Source organism: Chlamydotis macqueenii, chromosome 2, assembly GCF_036417535.1.
Source record: "Chlamydotis macqueenii isolate bChlMac1 chromosome 2, bChlMac1.mat, whole genome shotgun sequence".
Lineage (NCBI taxonomy): Eukaryota > Metazoa > Chordata > Aves > Otidiformes > Otididae > Chlamydotis > Chlamydotis macqueenii.
In genome coordinates this window covers 114580821-114598782 of record NC_141557.1, presented here as the reverse complement: position 1 = coordinate 114598782, position 17962 = coordinate 114580821, and the positions used below count along the sequence as shown (strand labels likewise).

At 41.3% G+C, this 17962-nt stretch overlaps 1 protein-coding gene across 8 annotated transcripts in view; it reads left to right on the top strand.

Annotated features, from left to right (window-relative positions):
* ZNF521 (zinc finger protein 521) overlaps window positions 1-17962 on the top strand; it is a 234148-nt gene that overhangs the window by 94484 nt on the left and 121702 nt on the right. For all 8 annotated transcript variants that reach the window (XM_086740745.1, XM_086740746.1, XM_086740744.1 and 5 more), the window contains one exon: window positions 33-3385. In XM_086740745.1, the coding sequence (XP_086596871.1) occupies window positions 33-3385 (3353 nt within the window). The remainder of the gene's footprint in view (window positions 1-32; window positions 3386-17962) is intronic.

The following is a 17962-nucleotide window of genomic DNA, read 5'->3' as shown; positions in this document are numbered from 1 at the left end:
AAGTTTGTGGGCGTATTTCTTTCTTGTTTCAGATGGAGTGGATGTTGAGGATGACCCTACTTGCTCATGGCCAGCATCATCGCCTTCTAGCAAGGACCAGACTTCCCCGAGTCATGGAGAAGGTTGTGATTTTGGTGAAGAGGAAGGAGGCCCAGGGTTGCCCTATCCATGCCAGTTTTGTGACAAATCGTTCAGCCGCCTCAGCTACTTAAAGCACCACGAGCAAAGTCACAGTGACAAGCTCCCTTTCAAATGCACGTATTGCAGTCGTCTCTTCAAACACAAGCGGAGCAGGGACCGCCACATAAAGCTTCATACGGGAGACAAGAAGTATCACTGCAGTGAGTGTGATGCAGCGTTCTCGAGGAGCGATCATCTTAAAATTCACTTAAAGACTCATACGTCCAACAAGCCATATAAGTGTGCCATTTGTAGACGTGGATTCCTGTCATCTAGTTCACTGCATGGCCACATGCAGGTCCATGAGAGGAACAAAGATGGCTCTCAGTCCGCTTCCCGGATGGAGGACTGGAAAATGAAAGACACTCAGAAATGCAGTCAGTGCGAAGAAGGCTTTGATTTTCCTGAAGATCTTCAGAAGCACATTGCAGAATGTCACCCAGAGTGTTCCCCTAATGAAGACCGGTCTGCTCTTCAGTGTGTTTACTGTCATGAACTCTTTGTAGAGGAAACGTCTCTGGTGAATCACATGGAGCAGGCTCATAATGGTGAGAAGAAGAATTCATGCAGCATTTGCTCTGAGAACTTTCATACTGTGGAGGAGCTGTACAGCCACATGGACAGTCACCAGCAGCCAGAGTCATGCAACCACAGCAACAGCCCATCTTTGGTAACCGTGGGCTACACCTCAGTCTCTAGCACCACTCCGGATTCAAATCTTTCAGTAGATAGTTCAACAATGGTGGAAACGGCTCCCCCTATACCAAAAGGTCGTGGAAGGAAGCGAGCAGCTCAGCAAGTGCCAGATATCACTGGTCCTTCGAGTAAACAAGCGAAAGTTACCTATAGTTGCATTTATTGCAACAAGCAGTTATTTTCCAGCCTTGCAGTTTTGCAGATACACCTGAAAACTATGCATTTAGATAAACCCGAACAAGCCCATATCTGTCAGTATTGTTTGGAGGTATTGCCATCTCTCTACAATCTGAACGAACATCTTAAGCAAGTCCATGAAGCTCCAGACCCAGCACTGATTGTTTCTACCATGCCTGCCATGGTGTACCAGTGCAACTTCTGCTCTGAAGTGTTCAATGACCTCAACACCCTTCAGGAACACATCAGATGTTCTCATGGATTTGCCAACCCTGCTGCTAAGGACAGTAATGCGTTCTTTTGTCCCCATTGCTACATGGGATTTCTTACAGATTCTTCTCTGGAAGAGCATATTAGACAAGTCCATTGTGATCTTAGCAGTTCCCGTTTTGGTTCTCCTGTGCTTGGAACCCCAAAAGATCCAGTGGTGGAAGTGTATTCTTGTTCTTACTGTACAAATTCTCCAATATTTAATAGTGTTCTTAAGTTGAACAAGCATATCAAGGAGAACCATAAGAACATTCCTTTGGCACTGAATTACATCCACAATGGAAAAAAATCCAGAGCCATGAGTCCCTTATCTCCTGTAACCATTGAGCAGACCTCTTTAAAGATGATGCAGGCAGTTGGAGGTGCTCCTCCTCGTCCTGCAGGTGAATATATTTGTAATCAGTGTGGTGCTAAGTATACTTCCTTGGACGGTTTTCAGACTCATTTAAAGACACATCTTGATACTGTCCTGCCGAAACTGACCTGCCCTCAATGCAACAAAGAGTTTCCAAATCAGGAGTCTCTGCTGAAGCATGTTACCATTCATTTCATGATCACCTCAACCTACTACATCTGTGAAAGCTGTGACAAGCAGTTCACTTCTGTGGATGACTTGCAGAAACACCTACTGGACATGCATACATTTGTGTTCTTCCGCTGCACCTTGTGCCAAGAGGTTTTTGACTCCAAAGTCTCCATTCAACTACACTTGGCTGTGAAGCACAGCAATGAAAAGAAAGTATACAGATGTACGTCTTGCAACTGGGATTTCCGAAATGAGACTGACCTACAGCTTCATGTTAAACATAACCACCTGGAGAACCAAGGCAAAGTACACAAGTGCATCTTCTGTGGTGAGTCCTTTGGTACGGAGGTGGAGCTGCAGTGTCACATTACTACGCACAGCAAGAAGTACAACTGCAAGTTCTGCAGCAAAGCTTTCCATGCTATCATCTTGCTGGAAAAGCACTTAAGGGAGAAACATTGTGTCTTTGAAACAAAAACTCCAAACTGTGGAACAAATGGAGCATCTGAGCAGGTTCAGAAAGAGGAAGTGGAACTTCAGACCTTGTTGACAAATAGCCAGGAGTCCCATAACAGCCACGATGGCAGCGAAGAAGATGTGGACACATCTGAGCCTATGTATGGCTGTGACATTTGTGGAGCAGCTTATACCATGGAGACTCTCCTGCAAAATCACCAGCTTCGAGACCACAACATTCGACCTGGAGAAAGTGCCATAGTGAAGAAAAAGGCTGAACTCATTAAAGGGAATTACAAGTGTAATGTATGTTCTCGAACATTCTTCTCTGAAAATGGGCTTCGAGAACACATGCAGACACACTTGGGACCAGTGAAACATTATATGTGCCCGATCTGTGGCGAGCGGTTTCCCTCTCTTCTGACTCTTACTGAACATAAGGTCACACATAGTAAGAGCCTGGACACTGGAAACTGCAGGATTTGCAAGATGCCCCTCCAGAGTGAGGAGGAATTTTTAGAGCATTGCCAAATGCACCCTGACTTGAGGAACTCCTTGACAGGGTTCCGCTGTGTGGTATGCATGCAGACAGTGACCTCCACACTGGAACTGAAAATCCACGGCACGTTCCACATGCAGAAAACTGGAAACGGTTCTGCCGTGCAGTCCACGGGGCGCGCACAGCACGTCCAGAAACTTTACAAGTGTGCTTCTTGCCTGAAAGAATTCCGCTCAAAACAGGATTTAGTGAAACTTGACATCAACGGTCTGCCATATGGTCTGTGTGCTAGCTGTGTTAATCTCAGTAAAAGTGGTAGTCCAAGTGTCAACATCCCTTCAAGCAGTAACAGACAAGGCATGGGCCAAAATGAGAACTTGAGTTCCATTGAGAACAAAAGCAAGGCAGGGGGACTGAAGACTCGGTGTTCTAGTTGCAATGTCAAATTTGAATCAGAAAGTGAACTCCAAAACCATATTCAGTCAATCCACAGAGAGCTTGTTCCAGACAGCAACAGTACACAGCTGAAAACACCACAAGTATCTCCAATGCCCAGAATCAGCCCCTCCCAAACTGAAGAGGTAACCCTTTTTTCTTTGCTCTTCACACCTTCCATCCTTTTGGAAAAAATCTCCCTTTTTTCAAGCCGTCTTGTCACTTGTCATGAAATGCTTAGGCTGAACCATGTTACATTTCCATCCGTAGCCATTAGCTAGCAATTACTTGCTTCTTGATATGCCTTACATCTTGGATTGAATTGTGCGGAATAGGACTAATTCCAGTCTCCCTAGGATATTGTCTTCTGTATCACTGAGGAGACCCATCTTCATGCCAGCACAACTGAGATCTGGAATCTTATCCTAGCTCCCTTACGCGTTGGAATCCCCAGCTAGGAGTTGTGCTTACGGCAGAGAGTATTAATGACAGAGGAGTAGAATACAGTGAGCCAAAATGCTGGCATAAGGGGTAGAGTTTTAAAAAATATTTGTGAGCAACAAATTGAGGGGGGGTTTTGTAAATTGTGTTGTAGACATTAATTTTTCGCTCTTATAGCATATTTTGATTAAGTAGAAGTGCAACGCTAGCCTAAGGTAAATTGGGAAATCAGTCCTTTGGATGCAATTCCTTGTTGTGTTTTTCTTTCCATTCCTGATGAACAACATTTTGATGTCACTGAAACATCTAGTGCCTGATGGTTGAAATCCCATTTGTGCAGCATAACTCAGGAAGTAGCTATATATTTCAGAAAAAAAAAAAACAACCAACCAAACAAACAACAAAGAGTCAGACTCTTGAAAGATGTCATCTGCTTCCTCAGTCACCAGCGACCAAGTAATAACACCTGTATACGGGAAGGTAGAGGGGTCATGTACTGAGGGAAGGGAATCTGTTTTATCTTCAGAAATATTATCAATAGAATGACTTTAAGTTTGTATTTTAGGCATGGTATCTTGCATAATGACCCCTTATAGTTCAGGAGGCCTAAAAACACAGCACAAACAAATGATAAGAAAGCTTTTGTTTCAAGAAAGCTTTTATCCTGTAATGGTACAACCGTGCTGTAACCCATTGCTGTGAATGTGTATGGATACCCTGTGGCAAGGAAGCTGCTGGTCTTCCATCACCTTCCTCACTCCCTGTTTGTGAGCCCATCTGTTGGGTAAGAAATCTCTCGGCGTGTCATCCAACAGTGTTGTGCAAACTGGAGAGCAGGAGGGAGGCAGAGAGGGAGGAGGGGAGATAGATAAGGATATGTAGGCCAAGAGCTAAGTATCTGTGGAGCTACCGAGAACATAGCTGGAGACAGAATGGGAGAAGGCCACTGAGGCAGCGCAAGGCCTGGAGTGCCACAAAGAGGGAAGTGGAGCTGGGAGATGAGAGTGAAGTACCAGGCAGGATGCATCTGCCAGGGAAGGGCCCTATGCTTTCATGACTTCTGCATCTCCAGTTTGCACATTGGACCATGGTGGGGGACACCTGGGGAATGGGATGTGGTGTGAAGTTAGAAGCAGATTGTTAGACTGAGAACTGCAGGTCTAAGGAAAATCCTCTTTTCAAAGAGGATTTAGAAGAGGGAAAGGTACTGGGTCCCATTGGGTCCAGTTCATGCCACTGATGGTCCTGTAGTACTGCTGCTGAGTGGGAACCACAGGATTACCATCTGCATGTTTTTGACAGGTTCAGAGTCATCCTGGTTTGTTTCTGTCATCTTTCCTGGAGTGAGTACTTGAAATTTCTCTTCCAAGTCATGTTGGAAGACAATTCTTGCTACCTCAAACACAATGAGAATCATGTGTGTTAAGACAGTTATAATTATAAAATGCTACAAACTTGTCTTTCTCTTGCTTGTAAACTAGACAAAAAGAGATGTGAGGGTCCTTTGTGGTGATACAAGGTCAGTTACCTTCAGTGTTATCAGTGAATCTTCTTGTACTTGGATCATGTATAATCAGAGTTCTTATGTCTTCTTCTGACTGACATCATGTTCCTCTTAGTGCTCCTTTTGATTTTTCTCTTAGAAATGTGTTTAAGATTAAAAAGCCTATTAAACTACAGCAAGATTTTTGAATAGCATTTGCTTGTTTTGCAATTTGCCACTCACTCCCATTCAGAGCTTGTAAACTGATTTTCCAGTGTTTGTGACTCTAGTCTCCACATAAGTAACCTAGACTTTCGGATTCTTTTCTCCTGAGAAGCACAAACCTATCAGGTTCCTGATAGAGCATTAGTACTTCTGGAAATTGTAAATGCATGTTTGTAAAATCCTGAATGATAATTTATTTTTCTAAGAGATACTACTGGTTTCAAACTGTAGTGATGCAAGCATTATAGCAATGATAATCAAAATTGAAAGTGATAATATACAAATGTTTAACACTATAGATTGGATGTCCAGGATGAAGGAAATGAAAACATAAGCATGCAACACAAACAGTAAAATCAAATTGGATTTCTAAAATTTGTTGTTAGTCAGTGACTTTGCTACTCCACTGGAAAGATATTTCTTGAATGGAATGGGATGTTGAAGATGGCTACTTAAACATGCTATTTTGGGGAAATTTTCAACAAAAGAAAAATCATAATATTAAGGAGTGAAGGTTTCCTTTGCATTATGGAGAATCACATGGTTTGAGATTTCTACTTTTATATAAAGAACCTTTCATTCCCGAGGCAAGAAAAATATGGACACCAGTTGTCAGACTATTAATAGTGCTGAATACCCTTCGTCACTCAATAATAGATTACTATGGTAAAAGTACTAGAAAATATATTTTAAGATAAAAGATAACACTAATAATGTAACTTCTGGCTCCTTTGCCAAGTATTCTCATGGTTGAACTTGAAAACTTCCCTTTTTAGCCTGTACTCAATAATGAGATAGGGTGCAATTACCTTAACATGATATAATGTCATCAGCTAAGCTATCACCTGCTGAGCTCACCCTGCTTGCCAAGTAAAAGATGTTGACCTGAATCAACTTCACTGAAAGTTATCTTTCAGTTGGGATGGGAAATTATGTGCAGTGCTCATCATCAGTTACAACTCAAGACATAGGTCAGAAGCCCATCATACTGCTGAATCAAGTACCCATAATCTATCAAACAGACTTAACCAGGCAGATTATGGATAGCTAGCTATTGAAAGAGCTCTAAAATTAGTAAATTTGTAACTTATTATTTGAGCTTAATGAGATGCTGAATTCAGCTTGTAGATTTCTTGTAACCATTGCAAACACACAGTTAGGCTGGGATAATAATCTTCTTGGTGATAGTCAATGATTAAAAGTGCAGAACAATGTCTGATATGATAGCGAATTGGGAACTAGACATCAGTCCTTTTTCTATCACTCATTTGCTTTGTTGACTCGGACAAATCTACTTGAATATCTCTGCTTCATTTTCCTTATTCAGAAAATAAGATTGATAGTTCCTGAAAAATGTGTTGCCATGCTTAATTGCAATACATTTTTTTATAAAGCGCTTGGAAGATGAAAAGCAATGTTCAAGAAAACCTATGTGGCCTTGCTTCTCTTTTTCCTTCTTAATCTGCTAACATGCACCAAAGAAGAGAACTCCTGACTCAGCAGAAGGTGTGCCCTCACTTCCTAAGCTTCACGACTTCTGTACGTGCAGAATCCTACCACCGTAACTGTACGATAATAGTCATATTGTTAATTGCTTAGCTGGCAGGGGAGGAAGGAAAGGACTCCAGCTTACACTAACAGTTTACTGGTAAAGCCTGTCTCATGCTAGTGTATCCACATGTGCAACTGCGCTCAGTTTGGGGTCCTGTTGGTAACTTCCAGAGGAGATGCTCAGCAAGTGTAATTGCTTCTGTAAGTAGCTTAAGTTATATATCACTTTGTTCCATGAATGTGAAGCTCATGTGAGTACTGTATTACCTGTGGCAATGCAGACAGGCCTTCATTAATAATACAAAAACACTCTGGGTTTTCTGGTCCTGAGAAGAGGAGCAGTGCGAGTACACTGCCAAATTACTGCAGGAATAAAGATGCTTATTTAGGTGTTGCAAAAGGCTTTCAGAAACTCGCTACAGCAGAGAGTACCAAAAGTGCTGGACAAGGGAGAGAACTAGCAACGGGCACACCAGCTGAAGAACAGTGTAAGTCTGAATCTGGGGCTGCTCTTCTGTCCTGTTGTGGTTGTGGTTGTGCAGAGCTGTATGCCAGGATGAGCATGTCACGGCAGGGGACACTGGGCACATCACAGCACCGTTCTGGAAGAAGCCATCAAAGTGCAGGCTGATAATGAGCTTGTGGAGACAGGGTCACAAAATTCAGATGGTGCGGAGAGCTGGTGGCTCCTTGAAACTCAACTTATCCGACCTCAGATGAATCCAGAAATGTTATCACCCTGGGAGAAAGAATGGAGCTCAGGTAGGTGTACTGTTTTGTCATTGCATTTTTTCTCTTTATTCCTGGGCCCTGAATCTACCTTTATTCTCTTACTATTCCTCCCCACTTCTCAAAACACTGCCATACTCACAAAGACAGAAAACAAGAACTGCCTTTTGAAGTAGCTGGTTTGTTTCAACAGCATGCACTGGCAGTCAGAGGCAGAAAGAAGAGAGAAAATACTGTAAGCAACCCAGAAATGTTCCCAGATGCATGCTTTTGGCAGGGCAGGCAATAGCATTTTAGCAACATAAATCACTGTGCTTTTAACTGCAAAAAAAAAAAACTGCACTGAAATCAATAGCCATGGATTTAATTGAAATATATAAAGAAATTAAAATAATCCTCCTCATCAGCAATCCAAGCTGATCATTCAGACTACAGGATTTTTCTGAATAAGCACATAGACTTGTAATGTAAACATAAGAAGTAGTGTCTTGTGTTTCCTGTCCCAGGCCCAGAACAAGTGATTTTCAAGCTGCATTTTGGTTTTGGGGACAGAAAAAGGTAAAGAAGGTTTGTTGCTGGCACAAAGATTTGGCTTTGGAAGAGTTTGTGGAACTAATCTGTGGCAAACATATTTTCTGCTTCTGGAGTTTCAGAATAAGCTTACTAAAAATACCATTTTTGTCTTCTTGCCTCATTTTGATATTGTTTTCAGGAAGGTATTGCTTAGGATGTGACTATGTATATTTTTAGGAAGGGCTACCCTGTTTTTCTTGCAACAGTAGGCCGCCTTCACATTACACTGCAGTGGTACACTATTTCTGGTCATACCACTGCCATGGGCTGGCTGACAAGATACAGACTTAAGCATTTCTCTTCTCTTTGTCCTCACACTTTCAGTACTGAGCTATCAGAGTCCTCTCTGAATTTAACAAGGATGGTTTTATTTATTATCCTGTTGCTGTAAATCCTACCAAAGTTAAGCAGCAAACTTCCTGCTTCTCATACGCACCATGTATTCAGTCTGTGAAAGGAAGGCCGTGTGTTGTCTGGAAGCTCCTGAACAGAAGCAAGAGGGATAATTGTAGTAAGTTTTATTAGTTTCTTGTCCACTGATCATTAATCTAATACTGTTTGTCTGTCTTGTTATTTGCCAGAGGCTTCAGATGGGGAATTTGGAGAGGCACTTTCTTCACACTTGTGGAAAACTTTGCATGAGAGGAAGACAGGATAATGTGTTCTCCAAAGTTTTCAAGAGCACCAAACTAAGATTTCCATGAAACAATGCAGTGAGGCGGAATGCCTGCTTGAAGAAAGGCAGAAGAACTGGAGAGGGACACAGGAATGTGGATGAAGACCTTAAGCATCTCTAGAGAGGGCAAATGTAGATTCAACAAATCCTTATGAGACAAAACAACCTGAGATTTATACTCTAACAGGTCAGCTGTCCTCATGGGGCTTTCCCTGTACAGGTGCCTGCTGGCCAAGTGACCAGGGTAACATGCCATGATTTCCCTTCTGCACAGCCACAGTGGAAAATCAGAATAGTGATGAGTATTTGTTTTCTGACCTCAGAATTGGGTAGAAACAAGAAATTTCACCTGTTTTTCTAGCCTGATTAGGAACTTGGCATGGAAAATCATGGCATGTCTCTCTTTGTCTGCTGATTTGGTTGCCTCTAGTGAGTTCTCTCTCTTCCCCCCTTACTTTTGGACTACTCTTGGCCAGTTTCAATAAAGACTTCATAGATTAATAGGAATCTCAAAGCCTATAAAGTTTTTAAAACGTTTGGGAAGAGAGCTGACTCAGCAGGTGATAGAATCTGGACAAGAAAGAGGCCTTTTTGAGATCCAAACCTGAAGTTCATACCTGGTTTTTATGCAAACGTCAATCAGTCATAAGAAATGAAGGTATAAGAAACCATGGTCTGTTCTTTGTGGTGCTCACAGACCAACTTCTTAAGTGACTGTAAATGTTTTAAGAAGTGTTTTTTACTACTGCTCAATAAAGTTGTTCTATGTCATGTGCATATTGTTTGTCTCATATAACAAACATAACACCTGAATTTGTTACTCTGTCATCAGGGAAATAAAATGGGCTAACCATTAATTTAAAATGAATATGTAGCCCTGGTACTGCTTGTTTCACGAAGTTGTACAAAATGAATATAAATGAACCACCTGATAAGTAACAACTTGTTAAAGAGTCCTCTTCGTTGATCTCCCATAGCTCTGTGATGGCTGGTAATTGATCTTACGCCTGATTGTTCAAAACCTTTAGGTACTTTTTTTCTCTGTCAAACCTACAGAATCATAGAATGGTTTGAGTTGGAAGGGACCTTAAAGATCATCAAGTTCCAAACCCCCTGCCATGGGCAGGGACGCTTTCCACTAGACTAGGTTGCTCAAAGCCCCATCCAACCTGGCCTTGAACACTTCCAGGGATGGGGCATCCACGGCTTCTCTCGGCAACCTGTTCCAGTGCCTCATCACACTCAGAGTGAAGAAACCCGTCTTTCATTTATTCCATTTCCTGCACTGTATTACAAATTACTGTATAAAATATGACCTGTAGTATTTTGTACAGTGTATTCTGCTGAATATGGCAGCAGAAATGTGTCTCTTCCTAACATCCATCTTCACCATGGGACATTTCAGGACAAGAGCCAGTGGACCCAAACCAACACACAGGAAGTTCCCTCTGAACATCAGCAAACACTTATACTGTGTGGGTGACTGAGCACTGGCACAGATTACCCAGACAGGTTGTGTATCCTTTGAGATACTCAGAAGCCATCTGGACATGGTCTGGCTTTAGGTGACCTTGCTTGAGCATGACGGCTCGACCAGAGGACCCCCAGAGATCAACCTCAACAGTTCTGTAGTTTCCACCATCCTTTGGGCCTACAACCTTTGGGTTGTGTGTTGATGTTATCCTGTTCTTCCTTGGGGGTTAAACCTTTGTTGCTAGTATATGACTTCGTAAGTCAGGAAATAAAGGAGGGGCCTCTCCTGATACTGAGCATCTCAGTACAGTTCTACCAGTAGCAATGTGCAAATCTAGGAAAAATAGCCCCTGCCTGCAGTTTTTATTAGAGGCTTGGATTCCTCAAGATGAAAGCCTTACGTGCATTCATTGATCACTCATAATGCTTGTGAAATGCCTCTGACGAGCAACTTAAAAATACAGCCACTTACAAATATGACCATTTAAAAGCTGCTTGCTGCTTCTGTACTCAAAAACAAGGTGGGAAGTAGTAGAGAAGGAGGTATTTGTCCCCTTTGATCATGCTTCCGCAGTTTTGTATCCTGTGTGGGATGGACTTCCTCTGTTTTTTTGCTATTATCCAGATTAAACATTCTGTGCAAAAAGGCACATCTAATAACTTTTCATATCTGGAAGGCCATGTCTTCCTCTCTACATTTTCCAGTAGGAAACAGAGTGGTTCACCAGCAAAAAAATGATCTGAGACTCCAAGCTTCCATATTTCCTTTTCTACTTGTTTTCCCACTGCTACAACAGTCCTCTTTTTGGTTTCTCCTCTGATGGCTGCAGTAGGTTCAGTGCCAAACTCTAGACATGACTGTCTGCATATGAAAACCTTGCAACCATCACTGACAGTGGCCAACTTGCAGTTGATCTTGTTCTGCTGCTTAGTGCTTCTTTTGTAGGCCTAGTCAGGGAATGTCTGCATCACCTGCTGATTTTCCTGAACTATCTGCCTTAACCATAGCTCCTCCGTTTTCTTATGTTCCCTGCTTCATAGCTGGTAGTTCGTCTGATGGTGGTTGAGTGGTTGAAGTCCTGCAAACCTGGAAGTATGACTTTCTGCTTCTGGCACAAATTCTGCAGTCTCTTTTTTTTTCTGGTAGGGAAATGGTAGACTGAAGCCTGATGTGACAAGAAGTGAGCTTATTACTGGGTGTACATAAGAGGAACTGCTGGGATTTAAGAAGTAATGTGAAAGTAAAAGATTATGAAATAGGACAGAGGGAATTCTGGGAAGTTCCCTTAATTACCTTAGAGGAAAGCAAGTACGTCTTCACAGGAAGAAAAAAGCCAGACACAAATCATTGTGGGTAGTGTTGAAGACGGGCTCAGCGGAGTACTTGTTTTGTTGGTATACACTTCCTTGGGCAGCTGCACTGCCCCAGCGGAGGTTTTTCAGCTGGGCACACAGTCAAGCATCATTGCAATGTCAGCAGCTGTGTGCCAGCTCAGATGCTACCAGTATATTTGTTAACATTGATGTGGCCTAGGAGTATCCATACGGGGTAGTACTATAATTACAGCAGTATGATTGTAGAACTCTGTTCGTGGCATATTTCATAGTGTAGGCAAGCCTTTGTAAAACCTCAGTCTTGCCAGTGTTATCATGTGAAGCCTTCATTTGCGAAGTCCCATTTACTTCCCCAAGTGCAGAGCTAATTGCATGAGAACGATCTAAGGGGTTTAATCCTTCTCCTGATACTTCAATGAAAATTAATTTCTTATATATTATGTATGAGTAATATATTTCTGTTTGTACATTAATATTAATGTTGCATATTTTTGAGCACAAGTTCTATTCTGTAGGATTAAATTATCTTGGTAAGTAATAGCCCAGAATTCTGCGGAAATAAAGGTTGAGTTGAAAGTGGACAATTAAAGGCAGGGGAAGGGTCCTGAGCCACACTTTAGAAAATGAAATTAATCAGCATTAATTTTCCATAGTATGGGAGAAAAGTGGTTTTAGTGTTTAAGTTAAACAAAGTAAGGTATATAAAAAAACCCCGATTTTGCCTTTCCGTTAAAATCTAGAGGGCTTTTACAAAATTTGTGATGGAGAAAAGAGACAAAAGAGTATTCTCTTGTGCGTACTTGCAAACTATTAATTTTATTGGGCTACATCTGTTGCTGATTGTTGGTGAAGAAAGTAGTGGCTTTATTGAATGACTGTCTCAGTATGCCTTTTTTTTTAAACAAAGGAAAAAAAGCAACTTTAAAAAGAAAAAAGTCTATCAGCTTACTCAGAATATCAGGTTTTTGCATCTCAGACCTGCCAAGTCATGCTCTACTGCCTGTGCTTTGATGCCACGTCATCTGCAAAATTATCAGCACAGTCTTGATCGTAGTTTCTCCTTAATGTCTGTAGCCACACAGCTGCTCTGATACTGAGATGCTGAATGCCTCTTGATGGGTATAGCAGCTCTCTGGCTTCAGAGTCTCAGGTTGGCAGCCTTCTTTGATTTTAAGTGCAATGTAAGGAGACAGAAGGAAGTGGGGATGCTGACAGAAAGTTCAGTTGCTGACACAGTCAGCCCTGGATTCCTGAGCTCTGTTCAGCACATACGCTTGCCGTGCTCAGAGGCTCAGCCTCACCTAGGATCAGGCCCTAGGATAGAAAGACAGAAAGAAGTGTATTTGTTTTTCAGATCCCAAATCAAATTCACAGTACTTAAAGCTGTTTGTACTCATAAACTATGTAAACCTGATACAAAGTAATTGAGAGAAAATAAATATACAGCCATGTGCTGACAGGTGTTAGAGTCACTTTTCTGACAGGTACCTCACTTCAGTGCTGAATTTCAAAGACCTAGAGAGAGTTAAAGGATTAGAGGGCTCAAAGGGAAGAGATGCAATTTTTAAATGTTGCAAGACGTGGTTCTGTGTGGGGTTGTGAGACGTTGCAAGCTAATGCACTTCATCAGCCAGGGGAAGGAAAGGTTTGTAACTAGAAATATTGAAGACAAATGTGATTAAATGCAGAATCCAGAATGTAAAGGTGAAAGACAACAACAGACCTTGACTTCAAGCAGAGTAGAGAAGGAAGGACTGCTAAAATGCACATTTCTACTTCTGACTCAATGCATTTTGTGTACTAGAGCAGTAAGTATCCATAATGAAAGAAATTAGAAAATAATAATAATGTTCTTCTCCATTTTTCATTTTGCTTACCTGATGGGATTGATTGTACTCTTTGTCTAGACATGTATGCTCAGACCCTGTTATACTTAAGACCCTGCTGAACAGAAGCAGGAGAACAGAAAAATCCTCATAAAATCATTATGGACTTGTTTTTAAAAGTAATTAGGAAATACTAATTAAAGGGTATTGTGTGAGCAATGAGAAGAGATAGCAATTAGTCAGTTCAAGAAAAATGCAAGATGTCAGTGCCCTATAAGGAAGATAAATAGCTAACTATGCAGTGAAACTGGCTAACATATGCCTAGTTTTTTAACAGCTTAAGGTTGACAAAATAAGCATCCAGGAAGATAGAAAAGAAATCCTCAATTAAGGTAGTGTCAAAAATAATCTGAGCTATGATGAAAAATGGCTAAATGGACAAATTAGCTGAGACCGTGGTTGCTCTTGTGCTTCATGCTAACACTTAATAAAATAATGATGTAAAAAATCAGCTGGCAGCATTAGGAGTTAGCACTGGAAAGTTGCTGTGGTTACTGTGCAAGTTTTAACTTGGTTTTGCATAGGATTTGTTGGGAACTGTTCACTTTCTCTTGTCAGGTTACCTTTCTGTTGGTTTAACAGGTTGAATTAGCTCCACCCTGGATTTAATGTGAGGGAAACTGTGAGTGAATGATTGGTCTGGGAGAGGAGAATTAGAGGATGTGGGAGGTGTGGCATCACTCTCTTGGCAGCAGCAGCAGGTTGTCTCTGCTGTGTCATTGATCCGTACCCTCGGTCTGTGCTGAAACTGAGGGAAAGAAGCCTCGAAAGTCCCCTTCACTGGTGTAACAAGAGTAAATAATGTACCTAGGTGTAAGCAGGAGGTTAGTGGTAGGTTAACAGGTACACCTCAAAGCCATTTTTGGTAAAGCATGTAAGAGAGGTGTGAAAGGAGTATAGAAAAATCCAGGGATGCATGCAAGCCTGAGAGACTGTAGACACAGTGCATTAAAAGCTATGAGATGTATTTTTGGTCAGTTCATATAGGGAACAAGTATTCGGTTAAAAGGGGGTTACAGGAGATCCAGAAATGGTATATGTAATCAAGGAAACCAATACTGTTGAAAAAATGCTTTGTCATGGGGCCGTGGCATATCCTCCCCATGGAGAAGAATGACATATGGGTTAGGTGTAATATAATGGAATATAGTATACAAAAATTACTTAAAAAGACAGAAAAGTATCCATCCCAAAATTCTCAGAGAAAGGAACTGAAGATAAAAGAAAACATTAAGCAGGTAAATTTACAGTCTTTTAAGAAGTATCAACAGCCTAGGAAAAGGCTACTAAACTAGGCTTTTAACAGGGATATAAGGATTATGCATGAAATTAGTGGTTTGTGAGCTTGATTTAAACAGTGAGGAACATGAGAGAAAGGCTAATCAAAGACAGGATAGAAGAACACCTAGAAAGTTTGGATTTAATGAAGGATAGAGGGCAAAGATTCACAAAGGGAGGATCATGCTTAAAATTTTCAATAAAGAGTATTTTGAGAGAGTAGCCATGAGTGCTGACAGAGAAGCCTATAAACATGATTTACTAAGATTTTAGCAAAGCTTTTGAAATGATATAGCAGAAAAGGCTAATCTGTTGGGTGAATAAGTATGGCATAGGGAGAGATACTTTGTTTGATTAAAAAAGAAAAGAAACACTAACTTGGGTATGGAAAGCATAGGAGTCTTGTGAATTGAACGAGGTTAGATTGGAGAGGTGTGAATAATGGAAAGCCTTAAGAATCATTATTTGCCCCAATTTTGTTGAATTTATGCAGCATATCCGTAGTCTGGAAGAAAGAATAAGTAGTAAGGTGATGAAATTCCCTGAGAGTACAAAACTAGGGAAATGTCAGAACAAAATAGGCAGGTGACAAAATTCTGAATGACTTTGACAAGGAGGTGGAGCATGGGCAGATAAGTAGCATATGCAGTTCATTTTCAAGTAATATAATGAGGCTAGGGAATAGAAAAAGAAGAATGTATGGGTACCTCAGACAGTCACAGGGCACAGAAGCCTACACAGAAGGATCTTCTGTATACTTCTGAAGCACTTCTGAGTAGAACTGTAAATCCTCTAGTAGAGTGGTTATTAGTTGGTTTACTTTGTTTATAAAAGCAAATAAAATTCAGGACACAGAACTGAAGTACCAATTGAAAGTCCATATTCTTGGGCCATTTATAAAAGCACCAAAACCTCATTTGACATGACATGGACACTTTGGGCACCTTTATAGAACAGAAATTCTGAAAATTGCGAAGTGACAAGTGAGGATCAGGACAATAATTAAAGGTCTAGGTGATATTAATTATGCAAAAGGTTAGAGAGACACATGCATATGCTCTGCATGGATTGAAGGCCCAATCCAAAGCTCATTAAATGTAGTCACAGAGAAGCTTTTCATGCTGGAAGGCTTTAAATTGTTTCTGAAAACAGAAATGCAAGCAAACAGGAATGCAAGAGGCAACCAGATTGCCCAGTGCTCTTGTGAGATGCCTAGTCCAAGCAGTTACTCTTCTATGACAACTTCGAATGGCCCCAGGAATTATTTGGTCCTCAGATTTACACTCAGCATGTAGGAGACAAATTGGCACTTAGGTTCTTGACAGGAGCGGGTTTAGTGAAGGATTGTGGGCTTGTTTATTGAAGAGTTTTTATTAAAAGATAAGGCCACAATAATACAAGAAATAAAAGGAAAAAGTTAAACCGCTTTCTTAATCCCATCTGATAACGTATGTGTTGCTCTCCTCTGGAACAAATCTTTGGAAGTTTTGCAACAGGGCACAGTTTAGAGCCCAGTACAGCTTCTCCAGATACTATACTGGTCCTGTCTGAGTCCATATGGAAATGCACTGGTAAGGGTCTTCTGTAACCCACCTTTGCTGATATGAAATTACTCTGTAACAAGAAATATACATTGGATAGTTTTTGTGTTTGGAGGGGAGAATGAGAATGTTGTCATGTTTCTGTCTCTCACGGGAGGCTGGCAGGTGTCCTCTGGCAAGTGCAATGGTGGCAGATTAGGTGTAAGTGCCTACCATTCATCATTGTGTGGAGCTGATATGCCCTGGGCTGTGAGCGGCAGCCTGGGTGCCCACTCTGTCCTCCGCAGGCACAGGTGACTCGGGCAGAGGGATGGGGAGCCCAGCCAGGGTTCGTTGCTGCAAACAGCTGCAGCAAGGCAAGGCAAGGATGGCTGTCACAGCCCCGCGCTTCTTTCTCTGAGGAGCCATCTTGTATGGCAAAGGGCTGGAGACATTCAAGAGAGATTCAAATGCCTCCTTGAGTCACAACCCAATTTCTCATCTGTGCTGTGCTACACAAGTGCTGCAAGGCTTCTTCCCTGGCTTTCTAGGCAGAGGAGACAGAGTTGCAGTGCCCCAGGGCTTATTTCTGTCTTATTCCCCCAAGTTTCCCCTTTGTGGGAACACAGAGTGAGGCGGGGCTGAGTCTCCCCCTGGATCCCACCCCAGCAGGGAACTGGGACCAGCCATGAAGCACATCAGGACCCAGGAGCTCCTGTGAGCGGTTATGAGTCCCGTGGTTCTGGCAAAGCTTGTGAGATGAAGATGTAACTTGCAGTGAAAAAGGACTTCCTTCGAATGCAAAACATATGGAAATAAGTATGTGGTTTTTGTTTAGCGTGGTGTGAAAATGACTGGGTTTGATCATTTGAAAATCTAAGAGTAAATGGAATTTACTGAGTTTGCTTTTAAAATAAAAACTTAACCATGCACAAGTTTAGACACTTTGAGATGAGTGTGTGTTGAGCTAATAAATGTTGATGTCAACATTTTAGAATATATTTGGAAACAAAAAAGAACTAGTGCTTGATCAAACAGCAGTCTCAAAAACATTGTTCCCTTCATGATAAAAAGACAACCTCTGTGTGTGATTCTGCGTATATGTCAGATCATTTTGAAGAGGCTAGTAAGTGCTAGTAAATTATTATTTTTGTTGTTGTCAGATGACTTTATTTTTTTTTTTTTGCATTAGACTTCAAAAAAAACCCAACCTTTGTATGTGTTGTCATTATGTACATCAGTCATAATTTTGCCCACAATTCTTGACATGCACTCTGCGTTGCTGTGCTAACAAGAGAAAAGACCAGCCATTAAGTTTATGTTTCTTTGTTTTTGAACAAAGTCACATATCAGGAATAATGCTAGGGGTATGCTAATAAACAATATATAGTGCCAGTCATCAGGGAGTAAGAAATATTTTCTAACTAGTTCTAAAGGGAAACAATGTTTTTAAAAAAGGGAGAGTGATTGTTATTTATGCAATATTGTTGTTCTATATGTCAGCATCAAAAAGCATCTTGAAAAGAGCTTAGCATAATAAATCGTTGATCGTG